At 39.6% G+C, this 22447-nt stretch overlaps 1 protein-coding gene across 3 annotated transcripts in view; it reads left to right on the top strand.

Moving 5' to 3' along the window:
* The window catches only part of AOAH (acyloxyacyl hydrolase), a 167431-nt gene that overhangs the window by 26710 nt on the left and 118274 nt on the right, over positions 1-22447 (top strand). For all 3 annotated transcript variants that reach the window (XM_047094876.1, XM_047094877.1, XM_047094875.1), the window contains exons 4-5: positions 7690-7756; positions 14956-15055. In XM_047094876.1, coding sequence (XP_046950832.1) covers positions 7690-7756; positions 14956-15055 — 167 coding nt within the window. The remainder of the gene's footprint in view (positions 1-7689; positions 7757-14955; positions 15056-22447) is intronic.

The following is a 22447-nucleotide window of genomic DNA, read 5'->3' as shown; positions in this document are numbered from 1 at the left end:
TTTTGATATGTCAAGGCCTGGGATGCCTGGGTGGCTCAGTTGGCTGTTTCTGCTCAGGTCATGATCTCACGGTTCTTGGAATTGAGCCCAGCATCAGGCTTTTTGCTGACAGCATGGAGACTGCTTGGGATTCTCTTTATCTCTCTCTCTCTCTCTCTCTCTCTCTCTCTGTCCCTCCCCTGATCCTGCTCTTACTCTCTCTCAGAAATAAATAAATAAACATTTTAAAAAATATTTTTTGACTGCCCGGCTAGCTCAGCTGGTAGCACATGAGACTCTCAAAAAATATTTTTTGATATGTCTCTTAAATCTGTTTTAATCTATAAGTTTTCTTTCCATCCCTTCCTTTTCCATTTAATTTAATTGTGGGATTTGCCTTGTAGAGTTTCCCACAGTCTGGGTTTTGCTGATTGCTTCCCTGTGGTATGATTGAATATATTGCTCTGTGTTCTTTATTTCCTGAAAATTGCAGCTAGATCCAGAGGCTTGATCAGACTCCAGTTTGACTTCTTTGGCAAGACAATAAGTGGTGATATTTTCTTTAGTCAGGAGGCCATTATAAGTGGCTTTCTCTTTTTGTGACATTAGCAGCTGTCGATGGTCACTAACCAGATCTCTTAGTTCACTGGGGGTTGCAAAATTGTGCTATTCTAATATATCATTTATATTATCTTTAGTGGAGGAAGTACATTAGAGACACTTTGCCTCGTCGTCATCATATTTAAAAAAAATTTTTAAGTTTATTTATTTATTTTGAGAGAGAGAGAGAGAGAGAGAGAGAGAGCGCAGAGGAAAGGCAGAGAAAGGAAGAGAGAGAGAATCCTAAGCAGGTTCCACACTGTCAGTGCAAAGCCCAATGCAGGGCTCAAACTCTCTAACCATCAGATAATGACCTGAACCAAAATCCAGGGTTGAACACTTAACCGACTGAGCCACCCACATGTTCCCATCATATTTTAGAGACGTTTTCCCCACAGTCCATAATGGTATTGTTCATAGTAGGAAAGGCAGGATAAATGCCTGATTCCTTTGCTTTACTTGCCAGTTTTCAAATGATTCGCTGCCTTTCTATTATTGTCCCATAGTAGTCAATTAGTTTTCTTTAAAAACTATCATTATAACAATATAATGAGATATATATATATATAGATAGATATAGATATAGATATAGATATAGATAGATAGATAGATAGATACATAGATATAGAATAGATAGATATAGATATATATCTCATGTCTTATGTCTCATGAGGTCATACTGACACTTCAAATTCAAATTCAGGACTATAGGATTTTTTTAGCAGGATTTTCTTCTTAATCTCTCCTATGTCATATCCATATCTTTCTTTCCACAGCCAAAGTCCTAGTTCTCAAGGACAAAGGGACAAAATACCCTATAATTACTCTTTCACCTATCCCTCATTAGACATATAACAGTCTCAGAATATCAATATCAATCCTCGTACTGCTACCATTAATATACTTTATAATCACTGAAGGCAACCAAAACTGCCCTTTAAGTATACTGTTCCCATTTCTCCACCTTTTGTAATCATTGTTCTCTATGACCTGAGCATAAGGCTATTCCATACCATATCCATGCCCTTCTCACCCCCATTTGGTCTCAGTCCCATCAGCAACTATTTCATTGACGTTCACTACCAGCCTTTATGCGGATGCCTCTCTAGTCAACTTGTCTACAGCTCATTCCTCAGGAAGGGCTCACGGGAACACTATTCCCTGAATTCTTGCATCTTAATAACAAGCTGCCTTGCCCTTTACACTTGAAAGTCAGTTGTTTTTCTGGATACATAAATCCTTGCCATATAATTTCTTTCTCTAAGTATCTTAAATGTGTCTTTAAAGAGCCTACTGATAATCTAATTTCCTTTTTCTTATAAGTCACTTGCTGTTTTTGCCTAGAAGTTCAAAGGAGGTTTTTTTCCTTTCTTCTATAAAATTCAGTCATCTAACTAGAATATGCTTCAGTGTTTGTTGTGGTATATTGATGTTCTCAGGCATGCAGTGTGCTCTCAAATACATTTTTAAATAATTTCAGAAAAGTTGTTTACTTGTTCAGTTTCCTTGATTTGGTTTTCTTTTTCAGGGATTTCTAGTATCCATATTTTGAATCTTCTTTGCCTAACCTTGATATGTTGCCTATTGCTTGAATACTACTATCCTTTCATTTATTTTTTATCTTGAAAGTTTTTCTTAAGACATTAGCTGTTGTATTCACTTCTTGTGTTCATTCTGGTTTAGATTTCATTCCTCTTATAATCTTGTATTCTTCCCTGTGTTCTTTTAGTCCATGTCTGAGTTTTCTAATTTTGATTTCTGTTGTTCTTTCATGACTTAAAGCATTTTATTAATGCTTCTTAGCTCATTTTGAAATACTATGTTATGTTTTAATGCTTTTTTGGACTTGACTTTCTGGCATGTTTTTGCTCTCTATAGGGATGGGATTCTGTTCCTTATTCTTTTTTCTCTTATAATAACTTTGTATGGGAGTTGACCTAGATACATTTCTGTTGCTCATTTTTATATGAAATTAGTTTTCTAAAACTCTTAAAAAGAGAAGTGGTTCAGGGTACATTTCTAAATGCACAGAACTTTTTTCTGTTGTTCTTATGTAGTGTGAACACACACACACACACACACACACACACACACACACACACACGGGAGCATACTTTTGGTGTTTCTGACTATTCCCTTGACCACTTTTGTCTGGATTTTCTTTCCTTTGCTTCTCTCCAGCTCAGTTTTGTTTCCAAACCCAGCAATTTCTCCTCAGCATGGATGCCATCCTAAAAGGAATCTCTGGTAGGTCAGTTTCTAGAAATTATAGATCCCTGGCCATGCCAGCCCCTTAGTCCTTCTACCCCTAAGACCCTTGTAGTCATCTGCCATCACAGTGGCCAAAACCCCACCCGGTCTCAGCTTCCCTTCTTTAATTGGCCCACCATACTTTCTAGGCAATACCTATGTACTATTTGGAGACGCCCCCATTCTCAGGTTTATCTGGTATTCTATTGCTTCCCTTTACTTTCTCCCACCCAGATGTTGATAACCCACATGTCTTGCAGATGTGAGTGGTTTATCCTTGCCTAACTGTGTTTGGGGTTTGTGGAGACACCCAGTTTTGTTCTTTATTTAGGCAAAGTTATGTTGCTCAAAAATGAAAGGCTCAGCAAAAATCCTTCTTCCTAAATTATCTTCACCTACTATACTAGCAAAACGAAAAACAACATGGACCAAGATCGCTGGTATGCAAGGTACCGTCTTGGCTCCTTCTGACTCATCACAGGAAACTTCAGAGTCTGCTAAGGCGAATAAGAGGCTGAAAGTCAGATTCTGGTCAAATAAAAGTTGACGCCTTCCCAAGAGAAGCGAACTTGGTATTTCAGTTTCCAGTGGTGGGTTTCCTTTCAACTGGAGGAATTTCAAAGGATTAAGAATGGCGCTTGCAGTTGTTTTCATGTTATTAATTAATATTTTACCTGTGGATAGAGATAATATATTCAGTTCAGCTTAAAAGCTCTTTCACCTGACATGCATAAAGGCATGGCAGGCATTACTGTTTCCATTTTATAAATGTATTTTGTACATTTGTGTGTAGGATGGTCACGCAAACTGTAGAGGGTGACAAAGATAGTCTGCCTCCTAGCTCAGGATTTCTCCTTCTTGAAAATGAAATGGGCCTGAGCCATAGTGCCTATTTGTGTCCTGTATTGCTTTCTGCCTGGTGTGCCAGGAGAATGGGGGACAGAGGAAGTGAAATTACACACTTCAACACACAGTTATTATTTTTAAATAGTATTGCTTTTACCTCCAAAGCAGAACTAGTTCAGAAGACATAACCTTAGCAGTCTGAAAGCATGTAAGCGACATTCTTGAGAATAATCACTCAGTAAATCAGGCTGGCCTTTCTTTGCCTGGGAAGACGATTTTTTTGAATTGTGCGAAGCATTACCGACCTTCAGTTTCACCTGCTGCTTTTGCCTCTGGCTCTCATTAGTAAACACCTTGGAAGAATATCAGAATTGTTAATGGAAAAATGATTAATGGAATCATTCTCACTAGGGGTTAGCAGACTCATATGCCCTGAGAGCCTGGTTAGAACTTCACTTTCTTGGGTCACCTATGCAAAAATCTTATCTTCGTGGAATATGATAGTTAAAAACACATGTAGATTTAAAACAAGGAAGGCAACTCTCCTCATGTTTCTTAGGTTCTGAAAATCTACAAGCAAACTAGTAGGAACTAGTTAGAGAGTAAACATAACTCTCTAGAAGGAGAGTAGAAGGAGAGTAAACATAAACACTCCCTCCAAAGGGTCTTATGAGAAACTTCGTCATGGAAAACATGAAGGTGACTTACAACCTAGAATGTCCTGGGCTTCATTTACATACACATGTGTACATCTAATGTGTGACAACTGCTCACTTGCTCCTTTTTCACCCTCCTTTGCCCTTAAAAATGGCCACTTTTTTCCCCCTCCTATGCTGTTCCAAGTCTGTTTGACACTGTAGAAACTCAATGCTCTGTACCTTGCTGGTCACAGATGGTTTAACTGTATACATTTCATATCAGATAGGTGACTAGCAATATGTTAGTACCAATCTTTTCTGTGGTTGTATCAGTAACGGTGAGGTAGCATCTGATCATGCTGACTGGGCCCTATCTGGCTTGCTCTGGAGGCTTGGCACATCTCCACTCTGTACCTTTCTGTGCTGATCTATAATTTAGCTCTCAAGGGGCCATCTCTTATTGCATTGCTCCAGGAGCCTCTCCCTCTTAACCATTGCAGAAGCCATCTGAGAAATGATCACTGAATCTGTCTGAGAAATTGATCATTCAGATGGTCCTACTCAGAGAGCGAGGAAAACTTGCAGCCACTCATTTCAACCTGAACAAAACAAGGTTCTAAGAAAATACACATACACCCCAACATCTCTTATTGTACCAGAAAGAAGATGAATTTCCTCTGTCTTTCAAGCAGTACTGCAAGAGTAAATATTGCCCAGCTTTTGGTTCAACTAGTTCTACATTGGCCATACTTGAAACTGGCTTCCAGAGTGCTTTGCCAATTCATGTAATTTTCAATATCTGTTACATAATTCTCCAAACTCCCTAGATGGTCTAGTGAAGGAGACTGAATTCCATTCCCACATTTTTCAGATGAGGAAATGGAAACCCAGAAGGGATAAGCAATCAAAGGTCAGAAGCAGGTCCATGGATGCTGAAATCAGGTCTCTGAATCCTATGACATCATAGATTCTTGATACTCTCCATTGCACTGACCCTGTAAAGGAGCACCCAGGGGAAACAGGTTTTTATTTTAGAACCTTTTTATTGAGGGGGCACCTGGGTGGCTCATTTGGTTAAGCATCTGACATTTGATTTTGGATCAGATCACGATCTCATGTTGTGAGATCGAGCCTGGGTTGGGTTCCGCCCAGGGTGTGAAGCCAAGTTAAGAGTCTCTCTCTCTCTCTCTCTCTCTCTCTCTCTCGCCTTCTGCAGTTCATCCATTTAAAATGTATAATTCAATGGCTATTAGTATATTCCCAGAGATGTGCATTTATCACCACAGTGAATTTTAGAACACTTTCAGCACACTAGAAAGGACCCTCACACCTCTAAGTTGTCCTTATCCATCCTCCCCAGCCCTAAACAACCACTAACCTATTTTCTGTCCCTAGGCATTTGCCTCTTCTGGACATTTCATATCAATGGAATTATGTTTCTCTCATTTAGCATAATGTTTTTAATGTCCATCCATGTGTGGCATGTAGCAGACCTGCATTACTCTTCACAGCTGAATATTCTATTGTACGGATGTAGCCCATTTTGTTCATTCATTTGTTAATGGACATTTGGGTTGAATTGTTTCCACTTCTTGGCTATTTTAAATAATGCCACTGTGAACATTTATGCACAAGTTTTTGTGTTTATATATATTTGTTATTCTTTGGCGTATATACCTAAGAGTGGATTTGTATCATGGCGGTAACCCCATGTTGAACAATTTGAGGAAATGTCAGACCATTTACCAAGGTGGCTGCACCATTTCATGTTCCCACCAGCAGTGTATGAAGATTCTAATTTCTCCAAATCAATACTTGCTATTATTTGTCATTAAAAAAAATTTTTTTTTTGAGAGACAGAGCATGAGTGGGGAAAGGGTGGAGAGAAAAAGGACAGAGGATCCGAAGCAGGCTCTGCCCTGGCAGCAGTGAGCCCAAAGTGAGGCTCAAATTCATGATGTGAGATCATGACTTGGGCCAAAGTCAGACGTTCAACCAACTGAGCCACCCACGTGCCCCTATTATCTGTCATTTTTATTATAGCATATCATAGTGGGTATGATGTGGTATCTCATTTTGTTTTTGATTTGCATTTCCTTAATAGTTAAAGATGTTGAGCATCTTTTCATGTGCTTATTGGCCATCCATATATCTTCTTTGGAGAAAACCTATTCAAATGCTTTCTTCAGGTGTTTGGTACAATTCACCAGTGAAGCCATCTGGTTGTGGGCTTTTCTTTGTGGGAAGCTTTAGATTACTAATTCAATCACTTGTTATAGATCTATCCAGATTGTCTATTTTTGAGTCAATTTTGGCAGTTTGTCTTTCTAGGAATTTGTCCATCTCATCTAGTTAACTAAGGTGTGGTCATGCAGTGTCATAGTATTCCCCCATGGTTCTTTTCACTTCTGTAAAGTCAACATGGGGATATAATTTTAAGTTCCTACTTCAAACGCAATGTGTTTGAAGTCATTGCTTTATTGTAGGAAAAAAGGTCCTATGAATAGATCTATTGTAATATAACAATAATATTTACATTATTTACTAGTGAGTAAAAATGAAGTACCAGACAGTGTTTCCCATACTTATCCTATTCTTTTACTACCCTACCCTCCAAGCAAGGTGTGGGTAGTGCAGTTTGAGATGAGCATGACGAGATAAATTCTCATCAGAGAGAGACTCCCATCTCTTCCCAGGACAGCCCATCTGTCCTAATTGTGCTAAGGTCCTAATTCCCAAGGCTCCACAGTGGACTTACAAACTGGAAAAACAGGACCAGAGAATAAACAGGCTTCATTGTGCAAACTGATCAATTCACAAAGCATCCCTGTACTCTCACAATGGAGAGGAAGGAGATTGCTTTGTTAGTGTGTGTGTGTGTGTGTGTGTGTGTGAGTGTGTGTGTGATCTCTGGTGAAGATGGCAGTGCAGGGACATTTTGACCATCTCTTTTTATCTCTGGAATACTAACAGCAAAAACTAAATAGGCAAAGTGAAATCTTTTTTTCCAAATGAACACCAGAAAAGAGTATTTTTAGCAAAGCTATATTTTAAATTATTTACTTTAACGGGAGTCCTGTTTCTTTTATTTCAACAAAGGAGATCTTCACCAACATTCAGACATTCCTTGCTGTACAAAAGAAAATAAAACCCCCAAATTTAACTGTAATAAACTGGTAATCTTTGTCATGTACTGTAAACAAAGTAGCATTCACATAAACCTGAAATAATGAATATACATTAACTGTAACATTTCCCTCAAACCCTTATAATTAATCGCTGGAATCAATGATAAATTAATCATCTATCATCAATTCTTAGTAAAGATGATTATGAAAATAATCTATTTCCCCTTCTTTATTTTTTTTTTTTTTAGAAAAGCTGTTCTTGAAGACAACCTGCTATTTAGTGATAGAAATGTTTGGACCAGACATCATAAAACTGTGAGTATGCTGGCACGTTGACCTTACTCAGTTGCTGGGACATGGGTGAAACAGGAAAGCTGAGAGGCAGCTGACTCCTCTGCCAGCAGGATGTACTCACTGAACAAGGACTTGAGCTGTGTTCCTGTTCTTGTTAATAGTGGAACATTCAGACCTGACTCAGGTCCACTATCATTTGAGGCAAAGGCTCCCCTTGAATTACAGTATGGAATCTGGCTTTATTTCTCCTCAAGAGCCTTCCAGAAGAAATTTTATAACAAGTGACTAGATCCTACTGTCCAGACCCAGGCATTTGGCCCCTTACCCTGAGCTCCCCAAAGTGTAATAGTCTTTCCCTTCAATCCCAGCTGGGTTCCAAGGCCACATCATCTTAAGTTCTTCTCCTCTGTCCTCCCTCATGGGTTTCCTGGCCCCTCCCTACTTCCCTAGCCCCAGCCCTTGCCTCTCAGGATCCCCTGCGTGTGCCATTATCACATGTTTGCTTCCTTCTTTCTCTTCTCTGTCTTTCTTTTTTGAGCTCAAGGGCACTGGATGAGATAAATCCTATTCCGTCTTGTTCATGACATTTTCTCAACAAGAATCCACACATGACTTTCTTATATTTTTTATTTAGTTAGTTACTTAGTTATTTTGAATAATGTAATTAGCATCCAAACCTACCACCCAAAACTAAATCTAGGACCTTGGTTATAACTTACTCTAACCACCCAGTCCCTCTTTCATTCATTCTCATGCTTTTTTCTACCCAAGTAATAAATCCCATGCTCATCTTTCTCTTGTTTTCTTTTTTCTATAGTTTATACACACACACACACACACACACAGTTATGTTAATATGTTAAATTTATGTATATTTATGTATAATAATATATAAGAAATATGTGTCAATATGTAATATGGAAAATTAATCTTAATTAAATATCAATGAATTGAGGTATTAATGATTAATAATTATAATTAATGGTAATATATAATTACATAAAATAATTAGAATTTTAATGTACTTATTATATATATTTCTTTAAAATATACCTTGTTTTAGTCATTTCTTAAATTTATGAAGACAGTATCACATTGTATGTAATCTTCCGGGACTAACCACTTGAGTTCCTATGTCTAGGGGACCTACCACTTGGGTTTATATGTCTATGGGACCTACAACTTGGGTTTATATGTCTAAGATTCATCCATAATGTTGTGTCATTGCTATAATTCACTCACTCTGCCTGTATAGAATATTCCATTGTGTCTCTACAAGAATCTATTCCTTCACTCTCCCACTGATGGGTTTTTAAGTTGTTTATTGGTTTTCTCTCTTGTGAACAGTGTTACAATGAACATTCTTATGTGGTTCCTCTTTTATATGCCATTAGCCTCAAAACAGATAGGCTCAGAGGCACCATTCCCCACAACTAGGTAGCCTAGAGTTGCAGAATTTTAAAGACAAAAGGAGCTTAAAAGCATAAGGTCCAAAGTGTTTGGTCATGCTGTGCACCTGCCTCTATTAATATGTATCTCACGCTATTATGGTAAATGATTTCTCATGAGCCACTGAGTGCAAGTGTTGGGAAGGCAGGGACCATTTCTTTTTAGCTCATACTTCTATTCCTGTTACTGCCTCCTAACTGGACTCCAGACTTGCCCATTGGCACAAGTCAATAATCCACATTGTAGCTGGCCAAATATATTTCAAATGCCAAACTAATATGGCACTAACAAAATTCATCAGTCTTCACACTATTTGCAGGATTCCTTAGCCACATACACAAGGCTATTTATAAATCAGCCCTTGAGGACATTTTCAGACTATCCCTGGCTGTCACAGCACACCACATTCCAAACCACTTGTAACTCCCCATACACACCAAGAGGTTTTTGCCTCAGGACCTTTGCATAAGATGTTCCCCCATGCTTGATTCATTCAAAACCTCTACCCCAGACAAATTCTACTTCTTTAGACCTCAGTTCCAAGGTCACTTTCTCTGGAAGCTTGCCTGACCTTAGCCCTTAGGGTGGGATAAGACAGATGATATTCCCACTACCATCAACACACACACACACACACACACACACACACACACACACACATTCCTGGTATCCGGTGCAAACCCCTAGCACAGCACTTACCACATCTGTTTGTAATTTAATTCTCCATTTACTTTTTCTGAGTTGCTAACTAGATTGAAAACCTTCTGAGATGCATTTCATTCATCTCTGTATCTCCAGATACTTAGCAAAATACTGAGTATATGGAAAGAAGGAAGGAAGGGAGGGAAGGAGGAGAAGGAGAGGGCTTTGTATCTTCAGGGCTTGGTGCTATATTTGAGCCTTCAATATATATTGAAGTCCTTCAATAAATGTTTGTTGAACTAATTATTTTAAAAGAACAAAATTATCACTGCAGATGATATGACTAGACAGCTCCAAAGAAATTGGTTGAACATATTAAAACAGGAAAAGAAAAACTTTTTAGCCTATTTATTGAATCTGCCTATATACCTATTATGAACTAGGTGCTCTGGCAGAAATGTCAGCTTGGCGGAGAGGTTCTGTTGGGCCTAGATCATGGAACCAGAGAGGTACATGGAAAAAAGTCAGAGAAGCTAAAGAGGAGAGTGCATGCAGATACCCAAAAGGGGGAGCCAGAGATTAGCTACCAAGCATGCTGGGAGTGAAAGGGCCATTGCCTGGGTTGATTAAGAAACCCATTGTTCTTCTGTAGTTGGCCAGAGTGGCAAGTGTAAGGCAAAGATGAGAGAGGACAGACAAGACACTGTCCTAGGTACTACAGGTTTGAACTGTACAAACAACAGTCCCACCTCAAATAACAGCAAATTAACACAAGGTGTTAAAGAAGAATGGGCCCAGCAAGTCACCAAAACAGAGGGCCACTCTCTGAGTAGGTGGTGGGGAAGGGAGACATTTTTTTCCTTTGTGATGACTCAAAGTCACAAGACAACTAATTCTCAGTAGTAGGGGTGGGCCATTTGAAGAAAGACAGGTATAATAAATGATCCCCCTTCATGGTTCTGTCTACCATTAGTTTTGTTTGCAAGGAATTTTCCGGTACCTGTGTTAGGTGTTTGCTGATAGACATTTCTCCTCTTATGGTGTGCTCTTATTACAACTTTTTTTAATCAATCACATACAGTTTGGGGTTGATATAAGTGCTGAAAATGACAATCTTATGGTTTAGTTTTACCTCAATTTCAGGCTTCCAGTATTAAATGTGTTTTCTAACCCAGAAGGCATCCCTCCTCATTATTTCACACCAGTCAATTATCAATGATTCATGGACTAATTATTCAGCAATTACATTTCCTACCCATGGGCAAGCCACAGGATGTTGTTGGGAAGTGAGTCACCTGAGCACTCAGGCATTCCCCCAAGAACCTGGATCATACAGGGAGGGGCTGCTTCCAGGAGCGGCCAATCCTAGCCAGTGCTAGGTCTTAGCCAGGTGCTGGGTCTTCCTCTGCCTGGTCTTGACCTCCATTGTGCCATTGGTTGCCATAGCAAGCCTGATCCTTATCTTCTGTACATCTCACCTTACTTCCTGGGATTTACTTCTGCTTTCCTCTAAATCATAAACTCTTGTATTCTAAACTAGGAGGTCTCAGAGATCATGGGGGGCCTAAACTACTAACATTTTTTAGAAGAAAATGTGAAACAGGATTTATAACATAGTACACCTTAGATGTAATTAATGTGTTTTTAGACACCCAAACACAAAGCAATATCCATGCCATTCACAAGATAATTACAGCAGTCCCCCATTATCCAGAGGGGGGAAATTCCAAGACCCCCCAAGTAGTTGCCTGAAACCAGATAGTACTGAACTATATATACTATTTTTTCCTATACATACATACTTGTGATATAGTTTAATTTATAAATGAAGCACAGGAAAATGTTAGCAACAATAATAAAATAAAACAATTAAAACAATACACTGTAATAAAAGCTATGTGAATGTGGTGTCTCTCTCTCTCTATCTCTTAAATATCTTATTGCACTGTACTCACCCTTCTTCTTGTGATGATGGGAGATGATAAAATGCCCACGTGATGAGATAAAGGAAGATGAATGACGTAGGCATTGTGAGGTAAGTTAGGTGGCTTTTGACCTTCTGACGATGTGTTAGAAGGAGAATCATCTGCTTTCAGACGATGGCTGACTACTAGTTACTGAAACCATGGAAGGCAGAACCACAGGCAAAAGAGAGACTACTGTACAAGATTTATATAAGTGAATAAATTCATAGTACACTGTGCATGTGGTCCAGAAATGGGATAAAAGTATTAAGTTGCATAAGGAAGATCTTCTTTCAATGCTGTAAATATATCTCTGTGACTATATGTTAATATATAAACTTTCTTTGAAAGTGATGTCAAGGTCTAAATTTGAGAGCTTTCATGTGTGGAAGTCCCTGTCCTCACTCCCTGCCATAGGCTGTTACTCTGTCTATTAACCCTGACCTTGCTCCCTTCTTTTGATTTATGGTGATGATCATCATCATTGACTTCATTCTACCATGATCTTAATTAGACTTGTTAATTAGCTCTGCCAAATGTGTTGAAGCCTCTTCCCTCCTCCCCAGTCCCCCACCACATGCCTCATTCCTGCACACCTCTGTACCTGTAAGGGTAGTAAAAGGAAGTAAATTAAAAAGTGACCATTTTGGTCTTTTTGCTACTATGGGAAAAAGAAAACAATGTTGAGTGGGAATGGATATTCTGAATTTGGAGATTTCCTAGGAATTTCACATCTTATGTGTTGCCTAGGCTTTCTATCCCACAATTGGTAAAGAGCACATGTGCTATTTTGCCACTTCCTTACATCTTGCACATTCTCATGGTCTTACACTTGTCTGGATTTATGAGGCTCAGCATTTTCTACTCTTGTCCAAAGGAGTGCTTCTCACTTTCAGTCTTTTGATGACAAAGATCTGATCTTAGAGGACCCTGGGAAGAACACCATATGCCTGTTCCCCTCTCCTATTCCTCAATGTAGAGACCACCTCACTGTCTGTGGGGTTTTCATTTCCACTCCCATATTCAAGTTCAATTACTTGAAATTGTGCTCTATTTGCAGAGAAAGAGAATGCATCTTGGATATCATATGATTAGTTAGTGGTCCTGGATTACCACAGATGGGATGGCTGTAGGGTTTAAAGAAAAAAAAAAAAAGGTTAAGCAGAGCCTATTTATCACCCTCTTGAGTCCACTAAATATCAAACCCCCATAAAGACAGCAGTCATCAGTTAAATAAATGAACCATTAAGTTGAGAAAAGATATGTGAAAACAGCCACCTCTCCTGATTTACTGACCCTTGGTAGACATTAGTTTGCTAATGAACTTTATCTGCTACATACAGCTTGCCCCACAACTTAGAAGATGTGAACTCCTTTTATATTTTAAGTTACCTTCCCCTCTGCCTCTCACCAAAGAACCGTGGAGCCAAACAGATGACTCTCTTTTTCCCTCTTAACTCAGGTACTCACAAAAGCTTGGGAAGCCATCTTACCAGGCTTCAGACAGGGATGGAAGCAGGACTTGGAAGCCACCAGGAATACAGGGGCACATTCTCCCCAGGCTTTCTCACTGCACACACTGGGTTCTGACCCCTGAATCCTATCCTACAGATTAGCTTTCCAACTTCTCAGTCCATGTGGCAGAAAATGACATTACAGTCCCAAATTACTATAGCTCCTGTTATTCTGGAAACAGCTCAGAATGAGGTTGAAGTTGTTAATACCAATTCCAAATTTCCATAGGAGAGAATCTGACTGATCCTACTTGAACAGTCATCAAATCAGGTCCAATCAACTGGCCAAGATATAGGGAGTAAGTACAACATAGTTGCTAGGAACCTACCCCTGTGGAAGAAGGGGGTCAATTCAATGATCATGTGAGCTGGGAAGAAATCCCAAAAAGTATCTTCTAAAATCAAGAACTGTTTTTCTGAGATTAGTCTCTAGGTATGACCAACGTATGTTTGTGGATTCTTTTTGTTGTTTCGGTTGGTTGGGTTGGGTTTGAATCAATGATTTACTGGGAAAAGTTACTAAAAATCCATACTCTGTTTGTTCCTTCATTTGAAGCAGCACATGGTACTCATACTTCTTGGTAAGAAGAATTTTGGGAGTGTCAGGTAGAAAATGCATATGGAAGGTTTGTGTTAGCACCTTCAAACTAGACATAAACCAAAATGTTTAAAGAGCACTTTCCTTACACCATCCTGGGGTGTGGAAAGTCAAACATATTGTATTTTCTCCCGTAAGGTAAAGAAATATATTTACTTTATTATTTTTTAAAATATTTATCCATTTTTCAGAGAGAGAAAGAGAGAGCACACCCATATAAGCAAGGGAGGGGCAGAGAGAGAGGGAAATAGAGGATCCCAGGAGGGCTCCATGCTGACAGCAGAGATTCCCAACACAGGGCTCAAACCCATGAACTGTGAGATCACAACATCAGCCAAAGTCAGATGCTTAACTGACTGAACCACCCAGGAACCCCTAGAAATATATTTATTTTAAAGGGAAACAGATGATTGGGGCACCTGATGGCTCAGTCAGTTAAGCATCCGACTTCGGCTCAGGTCATGATCTTACAGCTCATGGGTTTGAGCTGTGCTGACAGCTCAAAGCCTGGAGCCTGCTTCAAATTCTGTGTCTCCCTCTCCCTCTCTGCCCCTCCCCCACTCATACTCTGTCTCTCTCTCTCTCTCAAATATAAATAAACATTAAAAAAAATTAAATAAAATAAAGGGAAACAGATGATTTGGATTATGCCTAAGAAAATAATTTTAGGTGTTAAGGCTTTATTATAAATGATTTTTTGCTGTAAGACCTAGCAAACTTTAAAATATTCCTTCCATCAAATTATACACCTATCCATTTTTCTTTTCCCAATTTTATTTGTGGCTTCTCCTGGAAAGAATCACAGTGCCCATGTGAGAGGGTGACCACAGCTCAGTGCTGTCCATGCCCCCTTCCCACCCCCCAGGACCTTATTTCAAACAGAAAAGAGAGCAACGTGGCAGGAAATCGTTTTGATCTGGCAGCTACTCCAGGCTGGACTCAACGACCATGCTAGAATCCATTCTGGGGATTTACCTTCCTTTGAAATAGGTTCTATTTCCTAAATGCCCGAGAGATCTTAAATAGCCTTTGTTTTGTCCCATTTCCCTCCAGGCTTAGCACAGATATGAATGCTGATGTGGTGTGTCACACCCTGAAGTTTTGTAAGCAGGACCCTGGCCAACCATTGTGTCATCTCTACCCACTTCCCAAGGTAAGTGGGTTTTCACTTTGAATGTCAGATTACAGTAACCTGCAAGCCCTTTGGACGTGTTGTAAAGGGAGGTTCAGCTTCACTGGCTCAACGGTTGGGGGACAGAGAGAGACAAGACGACATTTCCAATTACATCGTGTGAAATAATATTCCCCAGTTTCAACCTAGACCCTCATCCCATGCTGCCAAAGAATGTTTTGGCTACTTAACTATCATAGACTGTAATCTAGAGCTCAGCTGGCAGTAGGTGGGAAATCTAACCAGCCAAGAAGAAGAGAGCTTAAATCTCTTTCTGCTATTTAAAAAATCAAGCAGATCACTTTCACAGAGACCAACTCATCCAGTTTGCCCAGGACTTTCCTGGGCTAAGCACTGAAGTCTCACATCCTGGGAAAACCTGAGCCATTGGTCACCCTAGTCTGAGCTTAATTGTCCTCACACATAACATGGGTATAATAAAATGCCTAAAATACCTCCCTCATAGGTTTGTTGTGGGAAACAGTTGAGCTAATACATCCAAAATGCTCAGCACAATACCTGCTACATTAAAAAGTGTTGATAAAAACGGTAGCCAATATAATTATTATCAATATCATTATTATTCAGAGATAGCTCTTCAGAACCCCCGTGTGTGTTATATCATGTTGGACAATTTTCAATTGAAATGCAGGCGGACAGGGCTGCAAATGTTGACACAATTCTCAGCTCACATTCTGAATGAGAGCATAATATTAAATCCAGTTCTGCCTCAAAGTATTGATTTTTCAGAATCTGCCTGTAAAAATAAAATTAAATGATAAAATAAAAGAAAATTCTATGCCCCCTGTCCCAGAAATGTAGTTTTTCTGTGTATTACACAGTAGGTTTCTGTTTTGTATGTGATTTCCTTTTTATTCTCAAGGAAATAAAGTCAGTTTAATATTTTGTGGCCTGAACCAATGAACCTGATGTTGCTGCCTAACTATCATAAGCTTGTCTCCTTGAGAGGGAAGATAGAGATTCAAATACCTGGAGCATGTGTCCATGACGTGCTTCCTCAGTCATTGACTATATGCCAATTAAATTTCCCCTAATTCCACCTGAGAAGCTTTGGAATCCACTGGTTTCTAGAAGGGATAGGCACTTTTAATTAAAAAAATTTTTTTTCATGAATTCAAATAGCATGTAAATATTGTATCATAATATTCGCTATTGGATAATGCACAGAGAAACGTGTCTCTATGTACAAAGGCAAACGATAAGGGTTTTTTGTCATTTCCTTAAATAACATCACATTATATATACATCACACCCACAGTTATACATAGTCACAAAATGTTCAACTTTAAACTATCCCATGTAAAATGACATTCTTTATTTTCGTACTCCATGGAGTTTATCCTCGAAATACCATTTCCTTGTCTTCCCATCAACACCCTTTGCAATTCCTGACTCGGGAGTGTTTCAAGCATCCTTGCTGCCTGAGATGGAGTGGGGGGTATTTCACCCCAGAACTGCTCAGCTTGCACCCCAGCAGGGCATGCTCCTGGGTCAGCTTGATGTTTCCATAGTCACTGTTCTGGACCTTTGCCCTCCTCCTCAAATCCCCGTCCCCACAGGCGCCCTGGAGAAGAGGGGCAGTCCATGCAAATGTGGGCAGCTCCACTCTCTTCTGCCTCCAAGATTTCTTTAATAGCAATATTTACTGAGGACTCACTACACTACATAGCACTGTGTTTACACTTCACTTTATTTAGTCCCCCAAACAGTTCTGGGATAGAGGCACCAGTATTGATTATGACCCCTTTTATAAAGTTGCAGAAACCAGGCTGAAGAGGTTATGTAATTTGCTGAAGCTCACTCCCTTAGGAAAGACTAGAACTGGGATTCATATCCCTGTCCTGCTGACAGTGGTTGGTTTAGTCTCTTGACAATTGGCTACGTTTCTGAAAATCCTTCTTGGGGTGTCTCTTCACATCAATCAGCTGAAATCCCACCACCAGAAATAACCAATATCAAAATGTTGTATGTTTACCTTTTAATTTGTAAATAAATAATATTATTATATTGATTTTTTCAGAGTTATGATAATGTTATATATATAATTTTTCCTCCTTAACATTACACTCTGTGTATTTTTAATGGTGTATATCAGTCCTTCTTTTCATTTCCTTGGCACACAAATTACACCTACAAAGCAGGTGTGAATTAGTGGGTAGAATTACCTACCTACTAAAGATGCAAATGATTTCCAGCCTGTTGCCAGAAGCCTCCATCACGACTCTCCCAGTCAATACTCACCCCCAAAGTAGCCACTGTTCTAAAATCTATCGCCACATATTAGTTCATTCATATAAAGTTCTGTTCTTCAATGTCATATAAATGGAATCATAGAGTATGTTCTTCTGTGTCTGGCTTCTTTTGTTTGCAAGGTTCATCGTGTTTTGGGTGTGTAATGGTATCCCGGCGTGAAGGTGTCTCACAGTCATCCTTGGATGTCATTCCTGCTCTAGCTTCCTAGTTAGTCCAACCAAATTCTGCTCTTGCCTGCTTTCCAAAAAATTTTCCACACCAAGGCCAGAAAGGCCTTTCTATGAGATAAATTTGATCTTGTCACTCCAACTCAATGACTTTACGTGGGAAGCATTTTCTCCTTCTCCCTCATCTTTCACCTTGATGGACTTCCCACCCCTCAAATCTCACCTTATATGTTGCTTCTTCAGGGAGTCCATCCCTGACTCGTTTTACATACCCCTCTTGTCAAAGCTCTTGTAGGTCCCTCCACTGAACCTGCCTTGTTTTAAATGATATACCCGGGTGATTGCCTGTCTATCCATCTCTCCCACTAGGATATAACCTCCACATGGACAGACTCCACCTCGCTCCCCACAGTAAGCCCAACACCTAGGATGGTGCCTCATACATAACAAAGAAATATTTGTTGAATGAATAAACAAAGTGCCACTAGCTTCTCGTTTGCACCCCTGACGGAAATTCTGCTTTCCCTTACTTCATGGACACAGTAATTTTCCCAGAGCCTATCTCTGATCATATTATTTCCCCCAGCTTATGATCTCAGTATTGCCTACACAATTAGGTACACATTTTCACCTAGCATTTCAGGATTCTCCAAAAGCCTTCCTGGACTTCCACTATTATCCTTGTGGACCCCCTGCTGCAGCCAAGATAGAGTGACTGGCTCTCTCTTGTGCTCACCTTAACCTTCCTACCTCTGCACCCTTGTTCTCAATCATCCCTTCCACCCAGCTGACCAGGCCTGTCCTGCAAGCTCATGTCTCTGTCAACTTCTCTGTAGAATGATTCCTAAGCCTCTCCACAAAATTTAACTCTGTTCTCCACCGTCATCCTAAATTCCTTTTCAAATACTACAACGTGCCAATATTGCCCTACATGCTTTGCATATATTAATCATTTAATCTTATGATAGGTATTATTGTTGTCTGCATGTTATAGAGGAGGAAAGGAAGGCCCAGAGATATTAAAATACGAAGTTTACATAGATTTCTTCACTCAGATGTAAGCGTGTGGAGGTGGCAGTTCTGCATCTTGTCCGTCTTTGCTGTCTCCATTGTGCAAGGCACATGCCTGGTATCTGGATAATCCATCAGCACTGACCTTGACGCGTGTGATCTCATTCAACAGTGCTCTTGCGGGGTAGGGGTCTATTTTACAGATAAGGAAATTGAGATCAGGAGAAATTAACAGATTACACAGCTAATAAGTGACAATAAAAGGATTCAGCCCTGGGCCTGTTTGTCTTGAAAGCCCAAGTTCTTCCCCATGGTGCTCTAGGCCTCACTGCTACTCCTGGGGTATAGTTACTTTTAATTGAACCACTGCTCCTGGGCCAGTAATTCCTCACAAGCGAGACTCTGCTTGTATCCTGCTTTGCATGTGTTTCCGATTCTGGTAAAATACAAATGAAGTGGCAGGAGCCATTGCCCCTGTGAAATGCATGCTGCAGGGTGGAGGGAAGAAGGAGGCCTTTCTGCTCCAGGGAGCCGGCATGGCAGAACCTAGCAGTGCAGAGCAATGGAGTCTGATGTTGGTAGGATCAAAAGTAAAAGTGGAATCACATTTAGGGATCTCAGCAAACTGCCTATTCATCATCTACAGTGCAGTTGACATTCCAAGCCCAGTTTTTGCCAATCCTTTAGCCACGGCTCATACCTTTATCTACTGTGTTCTCAAAATGACAAACGCCATCCATGATTAACTGAGCAAGAAACAATCTATAGTGTTCAGCTGGTACCAGGATCGGGGCGGGGGTGGGGGAGGTGAGGGGAGGTGGAAAGGAGGACAAGACAAGGATAGGAAAGGAACAGAAAGAAGAAAATCGCAGACTGCATGGTAAAGACCACCCAGATGGTTTTGTGTTACCTACTTTGAGGGGATTATTTATATGCTCCTTTACATTTGCATACAAAACAAGGCATTGCCTGCTGCTGGAATGTGTATGTGTGTGTATGTGTGTGTGTGCATAAGCAGGAATTGGACACTGAAAATTAAACGTGGTTCCTTCATGTGTACCTTGAATCATCTTTGTTAGATCAGTGTTAGAGTGCACCCATTGGGTCAAGAGTGGAGCCTCCTTCGCTTTATGCTGTTCGCTCCTGGGTCCCCTAACACTGAGATCCTCAAGGCACACCCTACATCATGCAGCAGACGCCCTTCCTAACCACCCCTGAGCTGCAGGGACATGCTACATTCACAGATATCTCAAAGGCATACTCAAGACCTACTTCACATCACTTTGATCTACATTAAAAGAGAATTATATTCAGAGTGTGTGCTCTAGTGGAGATAGATTCTCTTTATTTCCCCAGGGCCTCCAACCCATTTAAAGTTCTGTGAGGCAGTGGGAGGGGGAGTCAAGAATGAATTTGCTTTAAGATTCCATTCTACCAGTTGTGCTTGTTCAATGTAAACACCACAGGTAGAACAAGGGGTCTCAAGCAAAGGAAGAGAGGTAGCCAGATCGAGCTGTATTTGGGAAAGGAAACATAGATAGACATATTTATCCCTGGGAGAGGGATGGGGGAGGGAGGCTGGAAATGTAGACAAGGGGCAGATAGGAAGGGCTGCTGATGCCAAACTGAAGAGTCATTCAGATATGGAGTAAAATTTCAGGATACTTTGCTATTTATTTCACATAATATATTTTAAGTACTTGAAATCAGTAAATCGGAGTATTTAATACATTTCAAATACAAAAATTCATAAATGTAAGTAAAATGTAAATACGCTAACACATACCTTAAACATACTCCAATGTAAAAATAAAATATTGTTTCAAATAAGCACTACATAAAGTTTATTTGGGGTTAAACATGAAATACAATTATGATCTTTTTTTTTAAGTCTATCAATGATGACATCTATCAATGATGTCATCTTTGAGCCATGAAAAACTTCCCAGTTATTTCTCATTTGTCTTCATCTCCCTGTCTCATCTTGCACAAATGGTGATTCTACTGCAGACACCATATTAAAACCAATTTTAAAAATTATTTTAGGGGCGCCTGGGTGGCTCAGTTGGTTGATTATCCAGCTTCGACTCAGGTCATGATCTCACGGTTCGTGACTTCAAGCCCCATGTAGGGTTTTCAACTGATAGTGCAGAGCCTGCTTCAGATTCTGTCTCCCTCTCTCTCTCTTTCCCTTCCCCACACGGGCACGTAGCCACACACTCTTTCTCTCAAAAATAAATAAAAGTTAAAAATTATTTTAAAAAATAATAAAATAAACCACTGTGAGGGAGAACCATTGCCTTAGGAAAGCAATCCCGACTTTGAAATGGCTTTTCCAGGATGAGTCTGATTGCTGCTGGAACCAGAGCTCTCCAATGCTGAGTGTATGGGGGTGTATGCATAGACAGGGAATTCATGCTTCCTTGGGACCCAAATTACCATGAAGCTGACATAAAAGGGTTTGAGGAGGAGGAAGTTTGCACTCTTTTTATGAGAAAGTGTCACATGACAAATTCTTGTTGTTCAACTGAGAAATAAAGCTGATCCCAGGAACTTACTTTAATTTTTTAAACATTAAGTATAGAATAAAACATCTGGTGTCTCTTTTAATTGAAAATCTCAGGTAGTAAGGCTTAGGAAAGATTACAAATGGATAGGAAGTTGAACATTTTCTAAGATTCATGAATCACTAAATTTCACTCGGTACAATCAACAGTGCCCTTCTGTTCATAATGATGAGCTTAGTTAGCTCTGTGAGCTCACACTGTGCTTCTAAATGTGTTATCTAATCTTCCCCAAACTTTTTGAGTGAATCCCATTTTGTCCAATATGGTGGTGTGTGTGTGTGTGTGTGTGTGTGTGTGTGTATTTAGGTAAATTTCTCTACTCCATCTCTGTTTTATAAGACCCAAGTCTCTAAAGTCTGCCTTTATCCTCTCAACATTATAATTATGACTTGCCTTTTTGGGGGGAGGAGTATGTTTACAGAATTTAAAAATAAATTCAGCGCTCTCAGTTTAATAGGAAAAAAAGGAAAAACAAGGAAACAAGAGAAAAAAATTACTTCCTCTGTCATCATCACTACATTGGAGCCTCCATGGCTACTGTCATGGACAATTCTAGCAAATTAATATCTCAAAGCCTAAACTAAATAGAAATAACTAAGCTTCTCTTCCTATTTGGTTGTCTGGTCAACCTCTCCAGCTTATATTTGCTCTTCCTCTGTTCTCCATCATAACTTTGTATAATATGAGTGTTTTCTCACGTGTCCAGGCTTAGGGGAAAACAAAATATTAAATAATAAAGAAGCCATTTTTGTGATCATCAGTTTCAGGTTGAAGAAAGTTCCTTCTTGAATGATGGCTGATCTTTAACTGTGACTTGGCAAACTATTAGACAATCAAATGTTACTTGTGAAAGGAACATATATTCCAAGGAAAGAGTAACCTACAATTTGAGGGCATTCTTGTGTGTGTACTACCTCAATACTCTGGAAGAGTTAATAAAGTTTTGCAGACTACCTCCCTTAATAAGCCCATATTTGTGCCCAGAAGACAATCATATCTTTGACAACTGAAATCAGAAATGGTACTAGGGTCAAAAGGGTCTTGGGTGAAATTGATAGGTTTTTAGGCATACACAGTCATTCTTCTATTCTCGCAATATACCTTTACTAAGCCCCCATTGTGTGACAGACACACATTAGGGGCTGAAAAATAAAAGGAAATGGCAAACACAATTTAAGTTGTGACACACATAACAAAAGCTGGCCTAGGTACTTGTCATATAGCATCTAAAGTCCTTCCACACAGTTGCAAGCTTATTTTATTATCCTAATTTTACAGAGGAGAAATCAATATTCAAGCAAATTGTCGGTTGTGGAGTTATTTGGCAATGTTTTTAAAATTCCTATTTAAACATC

Source organism: Lynx rufus, unplaced genomic scaffold (assembly GCF_022079265.1).
Source record: "Lynx rufus isolate CCGP_SWC_20201006 ecotype Redwood Valley unplaced genomic scaffold, mLynRuf1.p SCAF_4, whole genome shotgun sequence".
Taxonomy (NCBI): domain Eukaryota; kingdom Metazoa; phylum Chordata; class Mammalia; order Carnivora; family Felidae; genus Lynx; species Lynx rufus.
This window is presented reverse-complemented; position numbering and strand designations above follow the sequence as displayed.